At 27.4% G+C, this 23,991-nt stretch overlaps 1 protein-coding gene across 1 annotated transcript; it reads left to right on the top strand.

Moving 5' to 3' along the window:
* LOC145848351 (uncharacterized) lies at nucleotides 1-23,406 on the top strand (the record flags this gene model as incomplete). The annotated part of the gene is made up of 13 exons (XM_082953871.1): nucleotides 1-111; nucleotides 8,117-8,229; nucleotides 8,616-8,705; nucleotides 9,064-9,141; nucleotides 9,954-10,065; nucleotides 10,564-10,706; nucleotides 14,795-14,865; nucleotides 15,732-15,799; nucleotides 18,762-18,857; nucleotides 20,576-20,641; nucleotides 21,285-21,458; nucleotides 22,041-22,156; nucleotides 22,512-23,406. Coding segments are annotated over 13 exons (1,328 nt in total), but the record flags the coding sequence as incomplete, so codon positions are not given.
* Nucleotides 23,407-23,991: the final 585 nt, after the last annotated feature.

The raw sequence follows: 23,991 nt of genomic DNA, 5'->3' as shown, positions 1-23,991 counted from the left end.
TGGACGATGAAGAGCTTGACGAAGACATCCTCGGATCTTCTGAAGATGAGGAGAACGGGCAAGAAGAAAACTCGGAAGATGAAGAAAACGAAATTGACGAAGATGAGGATTGTTAGTTTTTGTTATTGTTTCAATATAAGTAAATATTGAGTTATGAAAAATTTAAGTTTTTAATTACGATGATTGTTTGTTGTTCTTTGTTGTTCAACCTGTTGATACAACCAAGATTGAATAACAACACAAGTGATTACCCACCAAGTGATTATAAATTGTTTATATCCGTGTACGGGGGCATTTGGTTGTCGCAGGCCAAATTTCAAAAGTAAAAGTATTTACTTGCTACAAATGTTCTCTCTTTTTACTCTCTCAGAGAACTGTGGAAAAACCTGGAATTTGAGAAATTTACAAAAAAATCACTTAAAAACCTGAAATTTTCAAGTCACTAAAGACCTGGAAATTTAAACAATCTTTACATGTTAAGTAGTAAAATTTTGATTTGACACGAAAAATATATCGTATAGATAAAAAAATTTTGCCCTCATCGAATTTTTTTATTGAAAACGATATTTAAAGTACCTTTACAGTTTCTCTTCAAAGCTATTGTACTACTTTACACAATTTTTAACCTCAAACTTAACTTTAAACTAAAAATGGACCCATAAACTTTAAAAAAACCTAGAAGAAATTTCTCAAAAACCAGTGGCAACCCTGCTTATAGCAAACCCAAAATATCTAGCCTAAGTTTCAAGTTACCCATAAATTCTACCTTAGACCTTTTTTTGCTCTTCACTTCAAGCATTGGAGTATCTGGCGTGTAATTTTTTTTCTTTTTTCAGTTAAGTTTGCATGCTCTATAGCGTAGGTGTTATCTTTCGTGGGCTGCAGTTTGCCGATCTCTGTATCAAATATAACTGTGTTTAATAATACACTTTGCATATCGTAAATGGTTGTTATTAGGTTTCATCAAGTTATTTAAAACAATGGGAAGTTCAATTTTTAAACAAATATAACATCAACCCTAGTATGAAAGCTGAAACATAGTGTTTTTCACAGAATAAAAATCTAGTTTACTTTTTAAATACAGTCAGTGGTGTAAAACGTATGTATCAATAACAATTAAAAAAAGTTATTAGATTCATTTTCTCATTCTTTCCTTTCTCATTAATTTTTAATCAAGTAGCCTAACATTCTTAGATAATGTTTTTTGTGTTATATATGAATATAATACGTTGCATGGTGGCTGCTGCTAAATCAGTACTTAATATTAGAATTGTTTAGTTATTCGGGAACTATGGGTTTAATTTTCACATAGTTTCTGTTATTTCAACAATGCATCTCTGAATTTATTCAGAAGCTACAATTTATGGGTTAAGTAACTGTTTTTTACAAAGTATGACACTTGCTCTTATGTCAGGGATTAAAGTATGAAGTATATATTGGTTTATATGAAAAAAATAAGTTGATTAGTTTTTAAGACATAGTTACTGTTCAAAAAAATTTCTGATACAAAAGTATGGACTGCAGATTTTATTCTCAATATTGTTAGATATTGAAAAATTTACAAAAGTTTTTCATTTTATTCTTTATTGAGCTAGAGACCTCAAATTTAAGGAAGCATTTCCTTAAAAAATTAAATAACTTCTATGTGTTACGATTAAAAAAAGAAATAAAAAAAAGGTTAAAAAGTTCTTCAAATAAAGATATATAAGTTATAATCTTTCTGTGAAGACTTAAAATTGGTAAAACATAAATGAGAAAAAGTCTTTTTTTTTGTATTTTTGGTTTGCTGATTAAGTAACCTATTGTGCTGACCAACCTAAACAGCATATATCTTAAAAGTTACTTTTAAATTTGTTATAAGTGCCTGATAGCTGAAACTCCACAACATAAAAACAAAAACACAGTATTGGACCCCGCATGGCGTTAATTTTAGTTTAGTAAGCATTAAGGCCATAGGGGGGGGAAGCCATGTTTTTTACAAGTTGATCTTATTTTATAGAACTTTTTCAAAGCTTAGAGATGCTTTTTACGGTTTTAAAAATTTTGAGTTATTTTTTGAGATATGACCAGTCAAAGTCAGGCCGCATAATAGGATCCCTATGGGAAGGGAAAACTAAAACAGCAAAAAAAGACTATTTTGTTCAAAATCTATCTCATCCTACATTTTTTAAGCAATCTTCATCAAACTTTCACAGTCTAATCTTCATGCAATAAAAAAAACTCAACTTGTAAATTTAAAAAACTTCGGGAAAATATATTTAAAAAAAAAATTAATATTATATTTGTTATAATAATATTTAGTATCATTTTCTTATGCTTTATGTGAAGTGTTAAAAGAGTAATAAGTATATATACATAATTATAAATAATTACTATAAAAATATGGTTATTATTATTTATTGTATATACTTATTATATAAAAGTTATTGATTATGTATTTTGTACCACTAAGTAGCTCCCACTAGAAATAAGAAGGGGGGTTCTTCAACAAACCAAGGAGAAATTCCAATGACGACCGTCAGTCTTATTTCCGATGATGAAGCTGAGACATCAGGATCTGATCAAGAAGTTGGCAACCAGGTCACTCCACCGCAACCTGCAACCAACCGTGCGAACACCAGGCAACCCGTGCGCAACAAAATATACAATTCATTGTATGATCCGAGGTATCCTAGTTCTCAGCATGATATAAATAAGCCTTTAGATAACCCTGATACTAGTAGTGTAGATACTAGTACCACTGGAACAGGCGACCCTGTGAACACCGCCGGTCGCGATCCGAGGTACCCGAGTTACAACAGAAGGCGCGTTAAGCCGAAAGTTGAGGCTGAAGCTAATAACGATTGGGAGGATATTGAAGACGGGGGCGGTATCAGCGACCGCACAGGTTCCAAGGAAGATGAATTTGTTGAATCTGATGAATTGCACGTTGAATCTGATGAATTGCATGTTGAATCTGATGATTTGCATGTTGAATCTGATGAATTGTGTGACGTTGAAGCAAGATCTGACGGTGGTTCTGAAGAAACAGGTGGTGGTGGAGATTCAAACTCCTGCATAATGTTTGTTGCTGAGGACGAAGGTTCTAGCTCTGTTGGAAATCAAGAACCTGCTTCAGATGAAAGAATTGTCATCTCTGAAAATAATGGTGGAAATCATACTATTGATGTTGGAACACAGACAGAAAATAGTTTAGTTGAAGGTAGGAACAGACTTGAAAGTTCACCTAGTTCTAATGAAACTGCACAGCTTAGTCCCGCTTCAAGTGAACGGCTTATTGATTCTGATAACAGAGTAGGTGTCAAAACTCATCAGTCATCTAATTCCAATGACGTTGGAACACAAACAAAAGACCTTAGTCCGAATTCGAATGAAAATAGGAACAGACTTGAAAGCAATGATTCATCTATTTCTATGAACCATTCAAGTTTTCGACAATATTCTGTTAACAATGAGCCGATTAGTGACGATGAAGAAGTTAGAGAGACTTCCAATTCTTCTCATGTTGATCAAAATTATCACAGTGCGCCTGTTTCCAATGAAGGGGAATCCCCAAGGCAGGCTCAGTTCAGTTCACCTGATTATAGTGATGATGATGTTGTGATAACCGGGTACACCCCCGGAAATGGTGGTAGTTTCTCAGGTGAAAACAATCCAAATGTCAATAAAATTACTAGATATCAGGAATCTGAAGTTATACGAGATCAAGCTGATGAACCAGACAATCTTGACAATGAATCAGTTAGTGACAATGAAAAAGTCCCAGAGACTTCTAGCTTGCCTCATGTTGATCAAGTTGATCACAATGCTGTCTCTAATGCAGGGGAACCCCCTAGGCAGACTCAGTTTAGTTCACCAGATCACAATGATGACGATGATGTTGTGATAACCCCTGGAAATGCTCCTGATATGACATTTGAAGGAGATCAACCGGCTGGTTGCGGAGAAAATGCGCGAGAAATACAACAAATAGGCCAAGAGGTTGCACGAGAAAGTCCACAAAGGCATGTTTATCAAGTCGGCCAAGGAGAAAATGTTGTTAACCAAGAATTTGTACAACAATTTACTCAAGAAGTTTTTGATGGTGTTGTACAACGTATGGAGCAAAGAGGTCTTTTTCAAAATGTTGGTCCTGCCTTACAAGGTGATCAAGCATTTCCTGAAAGCAGTGTTGCACAAGAGAACGTTGTTGATCAAGAAACTGTTTATCAAGATTCTGATAATCAAGAAAACGAAGCTGTAACCCCTGATGGTTTTGATGACCAAGTATCTAATCCTGATGATGGTCGCAGGCGCGACCAAGAATCTGAAGTAAATGTACCGGGGGGCGTTGCTGTGAATAGAAATGTTGTTGGTCAAAACGATGAAGTCGTCGTTGTAGATGATGATGACCAAGCACAAGATCATGGAGGAAATGTTGTTGGTCGAAACGATGAAATTGTCGTTGTGGATGACGATGACCAAGCACAAGATCATTTACAAAATGATGCTGGTCAGAACGATGAAGTCGTCGTTGTAAACGATGACCAAGCACAAGATCATGTAGGAAATGTTGTTGGTCGAAACGATGAAGTCGTCGTTGTAGATGATGATGACCAAGCACAACATCATGTAGGAAATGATGATGGTCAAAACGATGAAATTGTCGTTGTAGATGATGACCAAGCGCAAGATCATATAGGAAATGTTGATGGTCGAAACGATGAAGTAGTCGTTGTAGATGATGGTGACCAAGCACCAGAACCTGTACAAAATGTTGCTGGTCAAAACGATGCAGTTATTGTTGTAGGTGATTCGTCATCTTCCAACTCATCATCTTCCGATTCATCATCTTCCAACTCATCATCTTCCGAGGAATGCTTCTGTAATAATTGTGCCCCAGCCCCAAAGATTGTGATATCGGATGATGATGCTCCGAATAGAGAGAGACCAAATAGAAGTAACAGAATTGCAGGTTCTTCACATCTAAGTCGACCTGCAGTACAAAGAGGACCTGCCAGACAAGGTAGGCGTAATAGAAACATACCAGTAGGTCAAAGTAGTGCATCAAACGTCCAAATAATAAATCAAAGAAGAGTTGCAGGTCAGAATGAGTTAGAAGGAGAGAGACCTTCGAATATGAACAGATCTGCTCAACAAAAAGACTTGCAAGTACTACCGGTCGAAATAGTGGACCAAGTGGTTCTGCTGGACAAAGTACAGAACAAAGTAGGAATAGAAACACACCACGACATCAAGGTGGTACATCAAATGGTCAAAGAAGAAATGATTCAAATAACAACAACGTTACACTTTCCAGTGACGAAGACGTGCAAATTAACAGGATGGACTCGGACAATGAAAAAATGTACGAGTCTGACAACTCTGCAACCTGTCAATTAAATAAACAAGAAGTTAAAATTGATTCAATTGATTGGGATGTATCTTCTGATGAAACTGATGTAGCGGATGAACCGTCTGGTTTTACAGATGATGACATGAATCATCAATCAGGTAATAACTCAGAACTGAGTGAAGATGAAATGTACGCGATGTTCCATGAAAATGAGCTCTGTCCCGATTGTGCGAGCCTGTTGAGAAATTACTCCGAATCCGCGCATTTACCTTCAAATGATGAAAACGAGGTTTGTCCCGATTGTGCGAGCTTATTGAGAAATTACTCCGAATCCGCGCATTTACCTTCAAACGATGAAAACGAAATCTGTCCCGATCGTGCGAACTTATTGAGAAATTACCCCGAATCCGCGCATTTACCTTCAAACGATGAAAATGAAATCTGTCCCGATTGTGCGAACTTATTGAGAAATTACCCCGAATCCGCGCATTTACCTTCAAACAATGAAAATGAAATCTGTCCCGATTGTGCGAACTTATTGAGAAATTACCCCGAATCCGCGCATTTACCTTCAAACAATGAAAATGAAATCTGTCCCGATTGTGCGAACTTATTGAGAAATTACTCCGAATCCGCGCATTTACCTTCAAACGATGAAAATGAAATCTGTCCCAATTGTGCGAGCTTATTGAGAAATTACTCCGAATCCGCGCATTTACCTTCAAACGATGAAAATGAAATCTGTCCCGATTGTGCGAACTTATTGAGAAATTACTCCGAGTCCGCGCATTTACCTTCAAACCATGAAAACGAAATCTGTCCCGATTGTGCGAGCTTATTGAGAAATTACCCCGAATCCGCGCATTTACCTTCAAACGATGAAAACGAAATCTGTCCTGATTGTGCGAACTTAGTGAGAAATTACCCTGAATCCGCGCATATACCTTTAAACGATGAAAATGAGGTCAATTCTTCTGATTCCTCTGATAAATGTGAATCTTCAGATCAATTGTTAAGTTCGTCATCTGGTGTGTTCAATTCTGAAGAATACGATGCGGACGATGATTTGTCTAAAGACATAATGATGAATCATTTGGTGAACATTGAAGAACAAAACAACTCTTCTCAACATTACAGTTCTTCTCGAAAGAAATACTCAAAGAAAATAATCGAGATAGCTAAAAAATACGTTGTAGCAGAAGAGGGTGGATTAGGTGATCTGGCAAGTGGTGATTGCAGGCAAAATATGAGCTATATGCCATTTGATGAAACGTACCAAGCAGAGAATACAGATCATATTTGTACAAATGAAAATGCAAATGAGTCACTTCATGTGTTCAAAAGACCCTTTGATCGAGGATTTCAATCTTTAAATCAACCTGGCCCATTAGACAAAAAAGCAACGGTTGATTTTGGTGATGCATCTGACCCATTTGGAGGTAGCAAGATATTTACTGAAAAAAATTCAGTTTACGGGTTTGAAAGAGCATTTGACCCTCAATCGGAGGGGACACCAGTTGAAAAAGCGGTCAGAGTTGGAAACAATGAACAAGTTTTCAGTCGAAATTTACCTTTTGGCCTCTTTGGGGGCATGAGTGATAATTTACCTCAAAATTTTAACTTAAATGTACAATATGGTGAAAATTCCGAATTGAATTATGGTGAAAATGATCATTGTACAAAAAATTCCAATCAGTTTATAGTTTGTGACAGTTGTAGAGATAAAATGCGGAAACGTTTGGTTGAAGGTTTTAGTTAGTCAATTTAATTAATTACCTAATAAAAAATAAATCATAAAGTTATATATCATACTGCCAGCTTTAAAAATAAGTATAATAAATAATTATTTATTTTTAAATATTTAGCTAATCTGGAAAGTGATTATTTTTAGATTATTTACTTGTAAAATTTTAAAATTGAAAGGATAATAAACACTCAAATAAAAATTTAAATTGTTGGTTTATAATATATTTGATTTTATTACGTATTATACCAAATGTTAATTTAATAATTATTTTTTTTGTTCTGTTGTGTAGCATCAGTAGAAAGTTCTAACGAAGAAAATAACAAAACTGAAAAAGAAATTTCCGAAGAAAAACAAGACAATTGTATGTATTGTATAATTTTTTAATTTAAAACAACAGTTTCTCAAGTTATAAGTTTTTTATATTACTTATGAATAAAAATAGTTGATAAGTTTAATGTTTAGATTGAAATTATCTATCAGTAAACAGTTTTTATATATCTATATTAGCTATTACTTATTGTAGTATTTAACATACTATTATTGTATTAGTTTATTGTTATTCATATTAAATATCTAACATATTTTAACTGGTTATTTTCTTTTAAACAAATACTATTGTTGTACAAATTTGTTATAGTTCTAGTAACAAGTTGATGAAGTAATTGAAGCAAGTAAAGACTGTATGTTAGAATTTAATGTGCGAAATTAATAAAAATTAATAAATAATTGATAAATTACTAAAGTTAGCTAGTAATTAGTACTGTTAAGGCATAAGTTAGTAAGTACATTAGATATTTAAAATGAAAATGTTATGTTTTTACACAATCATATAGTATGTTTAGATTAATTTGGAAACAAAAGTTTTAAGAAACAAAATAAGAAGAAAATTATGAATTTTAATTTTTTTAATTTGTATAATAAATTATGCAATTTTAATATATATTGTTTTTATCATGTTTGTAATAATAAACTCCCCTCACTACTTCTTGTTTTTGAAAAAGCTTGTTTATCTAATAATAAAATCCCCTATACAGCAACTCAAGAAGAAGAAATGCAGGGACCTTACAGTGCACACTTGATCGCAATTCAGCAAGATCAGGACGAAATTGATGTACTGAACAATCAAGCTAATCAGGAAATACTGCAGGTAACATATGTTTATTAATATTTAATGTATTAAAATATTAACTGCAGGTAATGAATAATTTGATAAAGAACAAATGTAAATACTGGATAATCAATCAGGAAATTTTGCAAGTAAAATTAATAATGAATTGATATTTTGAATAACTAATCTAACCAGGAAATGTTAAAAGTTATGTGGCATATAAAACAAAGTTGTATAAGTTTTATTGAAGTTTTAATTGTTAAAAAGTTTTATGTGTTAGAATTTTAATAACTTATATTAATTTAATTGGGTTAATTTTTAAGAAGAAAAATGTTTTTAAAAAAACTCCGTTGAAGAGCGCTTATATCTAAGTAGTGATGGAGTTTGTTTAAAAAGTAAATATTAATTTTTTTTTATTTTTTCAGGTAAACAGAAAGTGGAATGCGAAGAAGCAACCTGCTTACCAAAAAAGAAATGACAAAATTGCGAAAATACCAGGATTCTGGGCATTAGTAGTTAGTTTTTAATAAATAATATAATTAAGTTGATGTTTTTTATAAATTTATGTTTTTTTGACAAATTGCAAAAATCCCAGGGTTCTGGGCATTAGTTTTAGTTTTTTTAAATAATATTAAAATGTATTTTTTTGATGAAGTTGCAAAAATGCTCAGAGTAAATTAAGTAAACATCTAGTAAATATAACTAGTTTGAAAAATTTAGTTTATAATATATATTTTAAATTATTTTCACAAACCTGAATAAAGCCACAATTATAAGTCGTTATAAATCCATTTTTAAGTTTTTGTAATAAATTTTGCTTTATTTATGTTCTTAAAACTTTTATTTTTATAATAATTAAATTTTTAATTTCAGTTTTCAAGCCACAGTGAGTTGAAGAAAGTTTTCACTTACGAAGATTTGAAAGCTCTCGAAAATATGAGCAAATTAGAGGTAAATTTAATAAAATAGATATAATTATTTTTGTTAATAGTTAGTTTAGAAAGTTTTCACTTACGAAGATTTAAAAGCTCTCGAAAATATGAGCAAATTAGAGGTAGATTAAAAGATTTAATTATTTTAATAATTAGTTTTAAATACAATTAAACTATCACTTACGAAGATTTGAAAGCTCTCGAAAATATGAGCAAATTAGAGGTAGATTTAATTATTATAGTAATTAGTTTAGTTACAATTAAATTAAAAGTTTTCACTTACGAAGATTTGAAAGCTCTAGAAAATATGAGCAAATTAGAGGTAGATTTAATGTTTAAAAGATTAATTATTTTTGTTAATAATTAGTTTTGAATACAATTAAATTAAATGTCTTTCACTTACGAAGATTTGAAAGCTCTCGAATATATGAGCAAATTAGAGGTAGATTAAATAGATTTAATAATATTTATTGATAATTAGTTGTGAATACAATTAAATTAAATTGTCTTGAAATGCTTGAAAAAAAATAAAGAAAGTTTTCACTTACGAAGATTTGAAAGCTCTCGAAAATATGAGCAAATTAGAGGTAAATTTAAATAAATAGATTTAATTATTTTTGTTAATAATTAGTTTTAAATACAATTAAATTAAAATGTCTTAAATTTTTGAAAAAATCAAAAAGTTAATTATTAAATAAGGGAATATATCAAAGAAAAGTAAAGATTATATTAGCAGTATTTTTCTTATTTAACGAAATAAAGTATTAAATACAATGATTTTTAGTTTCAGTAGTTATTTAATTATTTTATTAAATAATATTTTTATATTAGATCCAGGAAGACTCTGATGAAGACGGAGTGTCCAGAATGAAAATGAAATTTATTTTCAATCCAAACCCATATTTCGTAAACGCTGTAATTGAAAAAATATATCTTTACCCTGGTTTGTATTAATATTATTTAAAAAACTAAATTTATTATTAATCCAAGTCAATATTAAAAGAGTTATTATTTGTATATATGTATCCTTATTTGTAATGTTTGATTTATTAAAAATAAATAGTTTGTGAGTCCAATGTTTTTTTTTTAAAGTTCTTAGAAAAGTAATTATGTAAATATTTAAAATAATTAATAATAATATAATTATGTTTTAAGGTCTTTTATTTCTTTACGAATACAAGAGTTTTCACAAAGAATAAGTTAAATATGTTCAACTTCTCCCATTAATATTAGTTTTCTTAATTTTTACTAGAATGTTTTAAAATTATCAAAAATACAAAGCTTTGAAATTCACAGGTTGCCTAAAACTTTTTCAAAATTTTTAACTTTCAAATGACATAAATATATTTAGACCCACAACCAGAGTTACCACTTTTATATAAAAAAACTATTGTTGAATATTTTATATATGAATAATATTTATTTATGTATTTGTTTTCAGACCCCCAATCCGAACTTCCACCATCTTGCACTTGCACGAAAATAAATTGGCGACCGGAGAAGAATCTGGTGGAAAAATATCCGACATCTTTCTTCAGTTGGTTCTGCGATCAGCAAGACGCCTCTGCTGATGATATTTCGGAAGTGAGTATAAAATAAATAATAATAAAATAATTTTTATGTTTTGTGATCAGCAAGATGCCTCTGCTGATGATATTTCAGAGGTGAGTATTAAAATATTAGTTTTTATATTAATTAATTGATTTTGTTATGTTGATGATATTTCTGAGGTAAGAATGAAGAATTAGTTTTTATATTAGTTAATTAATGTTATTTTATTATCTTGATGATATTTCTGAGATAAGTATATAAAATAAATTATCTGTTTATATTAATTAGTTGATTTATACGTTTTGTGACCTATCAAGATGCCATTGCTGATTATATAAGTGAGGTAGGAAAAAATTATTAGTTTTTATATTAAATAGTTAATATTTATTTTTATGATTAACAAGATGAGACGTTGATGATATTTCAGAGGTGAATATAAAAAATTATCAGTTTTTATATTAAATAGTTAATATTATTTTTGATAAACTATGCAGAGTAAATTAAATTTTTGTTTATCTATTGTTAACTTTGACATAAAAATATTCCACTAAGAAAACAAGTATTATGTGTAAAATTCAAATCTCAGTAGAATTAAATTTCCAGTATTTTATATCAAAAGAAATCAATAAGTCCTTGCAATCAAAATAAAATTTTAATAATTTATTCAATAATAAATGGTCCATTTACGTGTATATATTTAAAATAATGACTTATTTTTAAAATCACAGTTGATTTAGACGACAAAATCTGTTTAAGTTAAATATATTCAATAAAAAACAAAATTACTTATGTAACAAAATAAAAAGACACAAAAATTACTTAAATAAAAAAGTTTATATGAACTTAATTTTAATCTTAAACCAATAGTTTTATTGTAATTGAATTTGATAGACAACTAAATATTAGTGTTGTCAGTTTAAACTTGAAAACAATTGTAATATCTGATCTAAATAATCTGAGATAAGTATATAAAATAAATTATCTGTTTATATTAGTTTGTTGATTTATATGTTTTGTGACCTATCAAGATGCATGTGCTGATGATATCTCAGAGGTAAGATAAACTTATTAGTTTTTATATTAAATAATTAATATTTATTTTTATGATTAACAAGATGAAATATTGGTGATATTTAAAGGTGAGTATATAAAATAAATTATCAGTTTTATATTTAGTAGTTTATATTTATGTTGTGTGACCAACAAGACAAATCTGCTGGTAGTATAAGTAAGGTATATAAAAAGAATTAAATTTGTTTTACCAATTGTAAATTTGTTTTACAATTGGTAAATAGACTTAAAAAGTTTGTATTTCAAATGTTATTGATAATAATGGTGGTATTTGTTATAAATCCAAAAAAAAAGATAAATATGTTTATATATGTTTCTAGATTAAATATGTTATCTATATCTAAAGCAACTAAAAACTTATGGTTTTTCTTAGTACTTATGGTATAAGGTGAGAATATTAAACCTTAGTATATATAAAATTAATAAGGCACCTGACTAAAAAATATTATAATTTATTTGTAAAATTATAAAAATGTTAATAAAGTTTTAATGTCAAGTATGAAACAACTCTATTAGTAAGGTAAGTTAAAATAAATTATAAGTTTAATTTTTAATTACAAGCTAAACGATATTTCTAATAATTTGGTATAAAATCTGGCATCTATATTTTTTCATACGAGTTTTGAGCTGTTATATTTGTTGTCATATAAAAAGCTGTTAAAAATCATAGTTAAATTTAGTTTTTATGGTGAAGTCTATTTTGATAAATTTAAACAACATGAATCACAGTAAATTATTTTATTTTATATCTACTCTTAAGTTTGGTATGAAATATACTCCTGAGATAAAAAGTAGCATGTATTTAATTGAAATCTCAGTACAATTAAATTTCCACTGTTTTATATCAAAAGAAATCAGTAAGTTTTTTCAATCAAAACAAAAATTTAATAGTTTTTGTTCATTAATAAATGGTTCATTTACGTATGTATATTTAAATTTTCCTGTTTATTTACAAAATAACAGTTGAGTTTAAATGAAAATCAATTCAAGTTAAATTCAAGTCTTAGAAAGTAATGTTACTTATGTAACAAAATAAAAAATCAATTTTATAAAAACTATTTGATATAAACTGAATTTACAATTTAAGTTTGTAATTGATTTTAATGTACAATAAAATTAAAGTTTTATCCATGTAAATTTGAAAAAAAGTTGATTTATAGTAAGAGGGTTGTAAAAAGCATTGATATGAGTATTAAAACACCTATAAGTATTAACACTTAAATTCATTCTTATTAAAAAGTTTTTTTAAACTGCATCAAAAAGTAGTTTTACTGATGTTAATGGACAATTGAATTAAGTCTAGTCAAATTAAACTAAATAATAAAAAAATGTTAATGAATAGTAAGAAAGTTGTGAAAACCATAAATTAATATGAGTATTAAAAACACCTGTAAGTATTGAAATTTTAAGACCAACCAATAACTTTTAACAATTGGTTTAATTAAAAAAAAATCATTTATAGTTTTTTATTACTTAAACCAAGACAACTTTTGATGTTTTGTGAAATATATCTGAACTAAATTTTTTTATCTTCAAACACCTGTAAGACTAAAAGGCCAATTAGGTATTAAAATTTAAATGAAAGTTTCAACTTCAGCTTATGTGAAAGTTAATAAATTGCATTAAAATCAAAAGTTTCGCTCAAATTAAATAAATTCATGTACAGTTTGTGATTTTTCAAAAAATATCTGAGTTCAAATAGTTTAAACTTGCAAATTGCAGACAAAATTGCTGCAATTACCCACTGAATTTGCCGCCAAATTTTGACAGTTTTTGAAATATAATATTTATAAATTTTTAATTTCCCATTTATAACCTAGTTAATTTATCAAGTTGAAATTCGTGGTAAAAACGGTTCATTTTGATACTAAATTTATATAATTTGTACAACTTAATTTCATTAGTTATATTTAAAATATACACTAATAAGTTAATTACAATTTAGTTAAAAAAATAATTGTTGGTTGTATAACTTTAAAACTTGTTTTCAAGTTATACATAGTTATTGCAGCTAAGTTGTTTGTAGCTAATAAGCTACTAAAATAAACTCTAGTTTAAAAACATACCATATGAAAATACCAGCAAGTAGATAGTAATAACCCTTGTTAATAAATTATATAACATTTTAAATTATATAATATTAAATTAGTTTAAAGTTTTTCTACAAATACCTCTGCCGTTTATAATTTTAGCTTTGAGCAGCATTTCTCAAATTTTGATTTCAAATAAAGTGTTGTATCTAAACATTTAATTGTTTCCATTACTATATTTAATGAGTTTAAGCATAATTTTAAAAGTTTTAAAAGTTAAAATCTAAAAAAAAGTTCAAAAATAAATTTTTATAGAAAAAGCTTATTTATCAACTTATGTTTAATTTTACAAATTTAAAGTGTATATGTTTTTACTTTTATTCAAAAATAGTACTGTGTTATTATATAAAAAAAACATCTTAAAAAACTCTTTAAGTAAGTAATAAAAATAACTAATAATTTTAATATAAATAGTAACTAGCAGCATAATAAAACAAACAACAAGAGATTTGATCAATGATGTGGTGACGACCCTGTGTAAATTTTGCTGCTCGTACTTTTTGCATTCTTAGCGCGCGCTTAAAAGTTTGAGCTTCAAGTTTTGTAACTTTTTACTTGTAAACTGTTGCGTATTTTAGCTGGAAAGTTGTTTCTTTTTAAATTCAGTTGAAATTTTGTGAATATGTTTAATTAGTTAAAAATATGTAGTATGCTTTTAAATAAAAAAATATATTTTTTTAAATATGGCAATACTTGAGTTAATTTGGCTGGTATTTTTAGATCTTTTTTATAGATCATAAACATTTGTTGAGTAATAAAATTTGTTGCTTAAGATTAGGTTTAGTAAAAAAAAAACTTTTTAGTTAGTTAAACTATACTTATCAGTTAATTTAAATAAAAGTTAGTTTGACGAAATGAACTTATAAATAGTTAAAGTTTATTTATAGCACATTTACGATTTTATTTTTATTATCTATATGCATATTGTGATATGTAATTATGATATTATTTAATTTTCAGATAATAAAAGACGAAATCTGGAATAATCCGCTTCAATTTTACAACAAACAAAACCCAAGCGACACAGAAAAGTTTGTATTTATTTATTTTCTAATTAAGTAATTTTAATATAAATTATAAAATTTCAAATTTTGTTGTTTAGATTTATATTATGTATATGATTAAGTAAAATTAGGCAGAAAAGTCGGCAAGCGACATAAAAAAGTTATTTTTCATATAGTTGAATATTTTAAATTTAGTTTTCATGTAAACAAACCGAAAATATTAAGAAAGAGCGTAAAAATAAAAATATCTATTTTTTATATTCTTCTCCCTAAGGCGATCAGTTCAGTTAAAGTTAAATACTTTTTCATTTTATTTTTATTATTTTTTTTCAACTATCTTTAACTTTCTTAATTTTGCTTTGACGTCAACGAAAAGTTTATTAAAACTTATCTAAAGCTGACTAAAGTTTTATTTAGGTATTTTAAAGATAATATGCTTTTATATTTTATAAAACATATTAATAATTCAAGTGACCTTCATTGTTTGATTATTAATCATGTATACATGGTTTATAATTTACATGTCATTTTATAAACAGGGTTGCCAAAAAACCTGGAATCCTGGAAAAACCTGGAGTTTTAAACAGTTTTTACATGTTAAGTAGTAAAATTTTAATCTGACACAAAATGTCTGTCATATAGATAATTGGTTTTTGTCATCATAAAAAATTTCTTAATTTGAAAACACATTTAAAATAGCTTTACAGTATCTTTTCAATGTATATGTACTATTTTACACAGTTTCTTACCTTAATACTTAACTTTAAACTAAAAATAGACCCAAAAATGTGTACTTTTAAAAACCTGAAAAAAATTTGCTAATAACCAGTGGCAACCCTATGATTATCATATTTGTTATACGTATATGTTTTAATGACGTCATAATTGAACAGTGACGCGGAAGACTCGGAAGAAGAAAGCGATGATGACGATGATTGCGTCATCACTGGTTCTAAAGACGGTTAGTAAAAATTAATTAATAACATAATAATTTATAAATATATATATTTTGATGATGACAATTATTGCACCATTATAGATCAAAAGATGGTCATTAAAAATTGATTATTAAATAAAATAATAAATATGCAGTAAAAAAGAATAAGTTTTTATACTACGATCATAACTGGAAATAAAGATGGTTTGATATATTATGGCCATAGGGGGGGGGGGTCCGACTTTTTTTTTTACAAAAAATAACTTTGGATTTTATATGAAAGCTTTAAATACAAACTACAAGCCTGTTTTTATAGAATTCAAAAATATAATTTAACTTTTGAGATATTTTATTTTTTGTAAAAAGTTTCCGATACAAACGTATGGACCGCAAATTTTTCAGGGTCAATTTTCTCGGAAATTTAAAAATTCATTAAAAACCTATCTCCTCCTTCATTTTTTGACCTAGAGACTTCAAATTTTCAGGAAATGTTCCTTTTAATATTTTGAAGAATCTGAATGTTGGAATTTTTGAAATTTTAAAAAATAAAAATTTTATCCACAAAAAACTAAAAAAAGGGTAGTTTTTTGACAGTAATTTTTTTTTTACTCAAAATTAAAAAAGTTCCTACAATAGATCTCTTTAAAGTTTAATGATACACATTCTGTAAAAATTTGAGAAAGATTACTCAAAAAACGAAGGAGGAGATAGATTTTTAGTGAAATAGTCTTTTTTCGCATTTTTAGTTTTCGCCTTCCATTAGGAACCTATTGAACGCCCTTTCTTTGATCGCTTATATCTCAAAAGTTACTTTGAGTTTTTTTAAGCGGTTAAAAGTGTCTGATAGCTCAGATTAAATTCTACAAAATAAGATCAAGTTGTAAAAACAAAGTGGACCCTGCCCCCTATGGCCTTATTACATTTATTTGTTGTATAAGTTCTAAAATAATGTTTAAATAGTTGAGTTAGTTTGTGATGTTATTACGCAATTATCACTATATAACAAAAAGGTAGTTTGTTTTTTAAATAAGTAAATTTGTATGTTGTATTAATGATGGTAAAAAATAAATTAAGGGCATATTTCTTTTACAAGTTGGTCTTATTATCAAAGTTATTTATACTAAACCAATTCAAATTGAATTCTGATCTGTATTAGCTACAGGGTTGCCACTTTACCTGGAAAAACCTGGAATTTGACAATTTAGACAAAAATACCTGGAATTTGAAAAAATTTCAACAAAAAAGGTTAAAAACTAGAATTTTAAACAATTTTTACATTTAATAAAAAATTTGGATTTGACACAAAAAATCTATCGTATAGATAAAAAAAATTGTTATCATCAAACTTTTTTATTTATTAAAAAACACATTTGAAGTAGCTTTACAATATCTTTTCAATGTTTTTATACTATATAACACAAGTTTTACCTTAAACTTAAATTTAAACTGAAAATAGACCCAAAAACAAGTACTTTAAAAACCCCGGAAGAAATTTTGAAAACCTGGATAAAATTTTCAAAAATTACCCTGTTGCTAGTAAGTTTATGAACAAACTAAAGCACTGTAGATGTATTTCCCAAATTTTGTTAATATCAACAGTAAACTAACATCAGTTTAGTTATTTTACAAATATTATTAAAAAACCCTCAATGACAAGGACCTTTTGTTGTAACATTTAGTTGTTCAATTTACATTAATTCTGTTTAATTATAGTCAACAAACGATATACTAGTGGTTTAAGCAAAACTACAGTTTCACAATTGACTGGTGATGTAACTGATTAATCTGGTAGCATTACAATTGTGAAACTATAATTTTGCAATAAATTTAAATCAATAGTAAATCGTTTATCTGAAGCTCTTTAATATTTTAATTTAGCAAGTTTTTATTAGCTAAATTAAGTGATTTAATATAGTATTAATTGTTGTCGATCAAAAAGATTGAATTTACCTTGTTCAGCATAATTACATCATAACAAGTTTTATTTTTACTTCCTCGATTTTTCAATGCTTTGTGAAAAAGTTTTGAACTATGGACTTTCAACTTGAGGAAAGAGCGTTGATTAAAGGGTGTTTGAAACTTAATAAAATTACTAGTTGTATTTAACTTATAACTTTTTTCTATAGTCAATACTACAAACTAGATTAATGATATAATTTTTTAAAACCAACATTTATTTTATTTTTGTTTCTTATCTAATCCAGGGACCGACATCCTTTTATAAGTCACGTGTGAATTTTCAAACAAGAGCCTATAATAAGTTTTGAATACAAAAACTTTTCTTTTTATTACTTTAAAAAGGGTTTATTTTAAACTGAAAAGTGCCTGTGGGTCGCATATTTTAAAGACCGCATTTGGCCTGCGGGCTGCAGTTTGCTGAACTAATCACTGATTATGAAACTGATGGAAATAATTTAATAATCTCAACTTTGTAGCGCCCACAATTACCTTTATAGATGACACTTCTTGATTAGTTATGTTGTTTTTAAAAAACTAACTATTAATTACTAACTAACTTTATTTTAACACTATCGGCACTTTAATGTTTATTCAAATACTAATGTAATTTTAACAGCTCCACCAATTGACTTGGTGGAGCTGTTAATCAGATGAGGACGATGAAGTTGATTTAAAATAATTACTATCTAAGTACTAACGTCATTTAAACTATTGTTATAAATACTAACCTAATTTTAACAGCACCGACAATTTACAATAGCTACTAAATATATGTTATGTTTTAACACTAATGTCATTTTAACAGCACCAACAATTGACATTATTGATGATACATCAGATGAATTATAAATACTAATGTCATTTTAACTATTGATATAATACTAATGTCATTTCAAATATTATTATTAATACTAATGTCATTTCAACAGCACCGACAATTGACATTATTGATGATACATCAGATGAATTATAAATACTAATGTCATTTCAACTTTATGTTATGTTCACACTAATGTCATTTTAACAGCACCAACAATTGACATTATTGATGATACATCAGACGAGGAAGAAGAAGTTGATTTGTCCGATGAAGACGACGAAGAAAGTAATTGGAGATCTGGAGGTAAATTTATATTTCCATAATTATTAATATAAATATGTATTCACCTTCTTTTTATATTTGTTCTGGTGAAGAAGTTAGATCTGGAGATCATTAGCATCTCTAAAATTATGTAAATTTTTCAATCTGTATTTATATATGCAATGCACTTTTGTTTTTATGGGTATAATTATAAATTAGTACTTGTACAAAGTGTGGAAAGTTTGTTGATTTTAAAATCCTATTTTCCCATAAGTTTTATTTCCTATTATTTGTTTATTAATTGTATAATAATTGTAAGGTACGTGGTGCAAAGACAGTAGAAAATCACTACTAGTATAAACTTTTATAAAACAATTAAGATGATAGTTAATTATGAACAATGAGTAATAATTACAACAAAGTTGTTGTATGAATTTTTCGAATTATACATCATCCTATCTATATAAAACATTTAGTTGTATTTGTTTAAATAAAATAAATTTAGTTTTTGATAAAGAATGTTTACTTGGCTTTAAACAATTAATTAAACGTTGTTGATCTGTATTAAAGAATTTTCAAATCTTTTTTTTTTCTTTTACTTTATCACATCACAGACGTGATTGATAAACCTCATGAAAAGGGAAAATAAAGGTTTGTATAAAATTAACCTAAATTAAAGGATATAGATAATTAATTAATATTGTAATAGTTACACTAGAGTTAGATGATAAGGGAATTTTTTTAGTAAATACCGGATCCGGATCTTATTTGAAAATTATTATCAGACCAGATCCGAATCTTACTTTGAAATAGGGATTCACCCAAATCCTATAATTTTTCAAAATGTTCCCATAATATCTAAGGTAGGTTTTAAAGCTATCCTCAATTTTTTTTTTCAAGCTCGTCGTTCAGTTAACTGCTATAAAACTTTTAAGCAATATAATAAAAACTGGAATAATAAATGATTTACCGGGTCCACAACATTAGAATCCGACACGATACTGTTTTTTTAAAACATTTATAATTATAATACTATTACAATAGATACTGGATCCAGTAAATTAGTAGTAGTAAATTAAAGTTTTAATGTTCAGTTTATTGCATATAGCATAAGTGTTATTGAAAAAAAAACAGCTCAGTTATTAATTCAAATTTTGAAAAATAACAATGTTGTACAATAAAGATTTAAGTGTATTTGTACGTTATTCAAATATTTACTTTTTCTTGTTTCTTCATCAAAACACATACTTGCCTGTGATAATTGAACAGTAAGAATATAAGGGTGAAGGTTTGAAAAATATATTAAATAGATAATATTAAAAAATTATTAGTTTCATACTATTTATTAAAGTTGATTGTACTTAGAATTATTTCGATAATGTTGTTAATATCATAAGTGAACACACAGCAACAATACTTTTTTATGTTTTTGAAGTTAATTAGATTGTTATTTTTTATTAAAAAAAAGTCATTGTGTACATTGTATGATGTTACATAAGTTTAGTTCAAATACTAAATATTGTTTATGCTTCAGGCTCTAAAGCAGCTTTCTCAAACTTATTTTCCTGATCCCCCCTTGGTAGAAGTTTACAAATAATTGCCCCCTTTGATTACCTTTTTTCACACCTTAACAGCTTGTTGCCCGAAGGGGTATTTCCTTTTTTATGAAACCCTGGTTGAAAACTGATATATGTATGTATATTAGCAATAATATATAAGCTTTAGCAAATTAACTGAAGAGTAATAATACTTTTTTACAGGCAAAACAGGTGGTAAGAGTGGGGGAAAAAGTGGCAAGCAACATCAACACTATGATGAAGATATAGGTAAGTATTATTTATTATTTATTTTAAAAACAAATAAATAATTATAAGTATTATATTCTGATTTGCAACATCAACACTATGATGAAGATATTGGTAAGTTTTTTACTAAACTTATATAAATAAGAATTTTCAAAAATATAGTAATGTAAATAGTATATACATAAACAATGTTTTTGTTTAAAAACATAGAAAATAAGCATGAATAGGTAAGTTAATTATATTATTTATTTAAGACAAAGCATACAAGTTTTTTTAACTAAATTATTTTCAACATAATATAAATTTTTATTAGCATAAAAATATATTAAAAAATATAACCATCATTTTTTTTATCAAGTTACTCATTAATGTCCAAGTCTGTCTACGTGAAATGAGGTATAAGTTTTATAGTAATTCAATTTTATTTTAATTTTTAAAACTTCTAAAGAGTTTAAAAAAGGCAATTAATTTAGGACTGATCATATCAGAGTGCAATATGCTACAACAATATTTTCATTATTGTGTTTTAAGCATTTGTCAGGGTTGAAAATCAACCTGAGTAACCTTGAATAACAAAATCACCGAGAATGCATTTATATGCATTGCTGCTTGATAATGTTGTGGCCATTCAATTTACAGCTAATAAAATAATTATTATTTTCAGACGAAGAAGAAGATTACGATGATGAGGACATTGAAGTGCAAGATGAAGAAGAAATCGTCGTGGATGAGGAGTTGCACCACGGAGTCCAAGTAGAAGAAGTCGTCAATGCATCAATGAACGATGAGAGCAACTCGAATGACGCTTTGCTTGATGAAGAAGACGAGAATGAAGCAGGTAATAAATTGTATTATTTATATTTTATAATTGTAATTCCAATGATGCTTTACTTGATTAAGATGATGAGAATGTTGAAGGATTTCGATTGATGTTTTTATAATAAACATTTAGTATTAACAGCTATTAAATGAAAAACTTTTGTTCATATATCCAACATCTTTTTCCATTAAAATAATATCTTCTGTAAGAACAACTCTCATTGATTAAACCAATAATTGATTTATAAACTACTTTTTCTAAAGTTTTTCTTGTGCTATTAAATAAAAAACTTTTGGTCATATGTCCAACATATGACCTTATTATTAAAATAATACCGTCTGGTTGTTATTTGGTGATTTAACCAGTAATTTGTTTATAAGCTACTCAATAATTTTTAATTAGAAATAAAAACATGGTAGTACCAAGTACATATATTATTATTTTAATATTATTATTTTACCACAGATTTACAATTTGAAAATCCGCTCTGCGGTGAAACTGAGTAATTGTTTATTCTCAAAAATAATAAATTATTAAGTACCAAGTACTGTTCGGATAACCTAAACTTATTTGTTTAAATATTAATAAATTTTGTATTAGACGGAGAAATATATCAAATGAACAATTTGAATAATCATAACTCGAGTGGAAATATCGAATCTGAAAATGATGAAGATTTATTGTCTGACGAAGAAGACGATAACACTCAAGAAGAGGTAAAAAAAATAAATAATAATGATTATTGGAATTGTAAACTAATATAAGTTTACAAAAAAATTACACCATTCCTGATGAGTATACATACTCAACAGGAATGGTATTTATAACAATTATAAAATCAATTAGAAGTATATGTACATAAGTATTTACACTACAGTAAGTTATATACACATACAATAAAAATATATAGAATTGGTTTTATATTTCATTATTGACTATTGTTATCAGCCTAAATTCCTACTGGGTCAAAATTTATTTTACATTATTACATTTCAGTCTGATGACGCACACTATATATAATTTATCATTATGTATATATATATATATTACACAATATGCAAATTTCAACAGCACGGTGACGCGACAAACGAAGAAAACGACGGTGACGTCATCAACCAGGATTCCGAAGATTCCGCGCCGATGACCAAAAACGGCGGTTAATTACTATGACGTCACAATCCTGTTTAGATACTATTATGACGTCACATTGACGAGATATTATTATGACGTCACATTTTAGACGTTTTACATTTCGGTCAATTTATTAGGTCGCGTTTTATAAAAGGGGTAAAAAGTTTGAAATAAAGTTAAATTTATTAAATTTAAATTTTTATTATTTATCCATCATTGTAATATCGGCTGAGATGTTTAATTAAAATAAGTAAGAAAATATTTTTACAACTTTTTCAACCAGTTGAGTATAGAGGTCACCTGGGATTCAAATAAGATTAACTTTTTCTTTATTTGCTCTACGTTTAGTTTTTTTAGATGTATAGATTAATTTAGTTTCCAATATATTAAATGTATAAACTCGATGAATTTGAATAAATTTGAATCTGATTAAAAATTCCTCTTTTAAGGGACCACTTTGTTTGTAAAATACAAATTCTCAATGATTTTAAAATTTTAACAATTTTTCCCCAATTACATGTTTGAAATAAAAGTTTACAGTTTGACAATGATGTTTAAATAATTTGGATCAGTTAACGCAGAAAGGTTAGGTTCTTAAAAAAAAACACAAGTTTCATTAATAAAATTAGAGAAAAAATGTTTCCAGCAAAATTGTTTGAAAAAGTTTTTTATAATTAAACTGAAGCAGTTTATATTAGGGTGATATGGTTTTTGTACAAAAATGTAGTAGAAACTTTCTTCAATTAACATAAAAGAAGCCAATTGGAGCTTTTTATTAATCTTGTAAATAAACATTGTTTTTATTATTTCAAAAATATTTAAGTTTTGTTAATTTCACCAGAAAAGCCTTAAAAAATCAGAAAAAATGTTTTAGGATTGGAATAGGTAATTTTTGGGTTAAGTTATTGAAAGTCTTTTATTTTTATACAATGACTTTTTGAACAATTTTTTACAATATGCTATACTCAACTGAATTAAAAGGTGGTTATAATAATAATAATTATTATTAAAATATTGACGATTTCTATCAATAAATTTAAAAGTATTTTAACTAGGTTTCCTTAAATTTTCAAGTTGCTAGTTAGAAATGGTGGAAAATTTTTTTTTAAAGTTTTTATTTATGTCTATCTATTGAGTTTTTTGTCGCATTTTTATTTTCTAGCGCGTATTAGAATTGATTAAATTTTTTATACTAATTGTGTTTGTTGTATGTGTAACTTAATATTACTTTAAGGTTTAAAAATATACTTGAAGTAGGAGGATTATTACTACGTTTCAATTAGTTTTTTTAAAGCAGAATGTTATAAAATTCTTCCAATGTTATCAACAACAAAAACCCATAAGCTTATTTACTAGGGTTTCTTAAAGTGAGCCATAAAGCCTCTTTGGGGACATTAAAAGAAATTTAGCCACAAACAGC

This window comes from Thalia democratica, unplaced genomic scaffold (assembly GCF_965202585.1).
Source record: "Thalia democratica unplaced genomic scaffold, ktThaDemo2.hap1.1 HAP1_SCAFFOLD_1349, whole genome shotgun sequence".
NCBI classification, from domain to species: Eukaryota; Metazoa; Chordata; class Thaliacea; order Salpida; family Salpidae; genus Thalia; species Thalia democratica.
The sequence above is the reverse complement of the archived record's forward strand: the minus strand, read 5'-3'. Positions and strand labels throughout refer to the sequence as shown.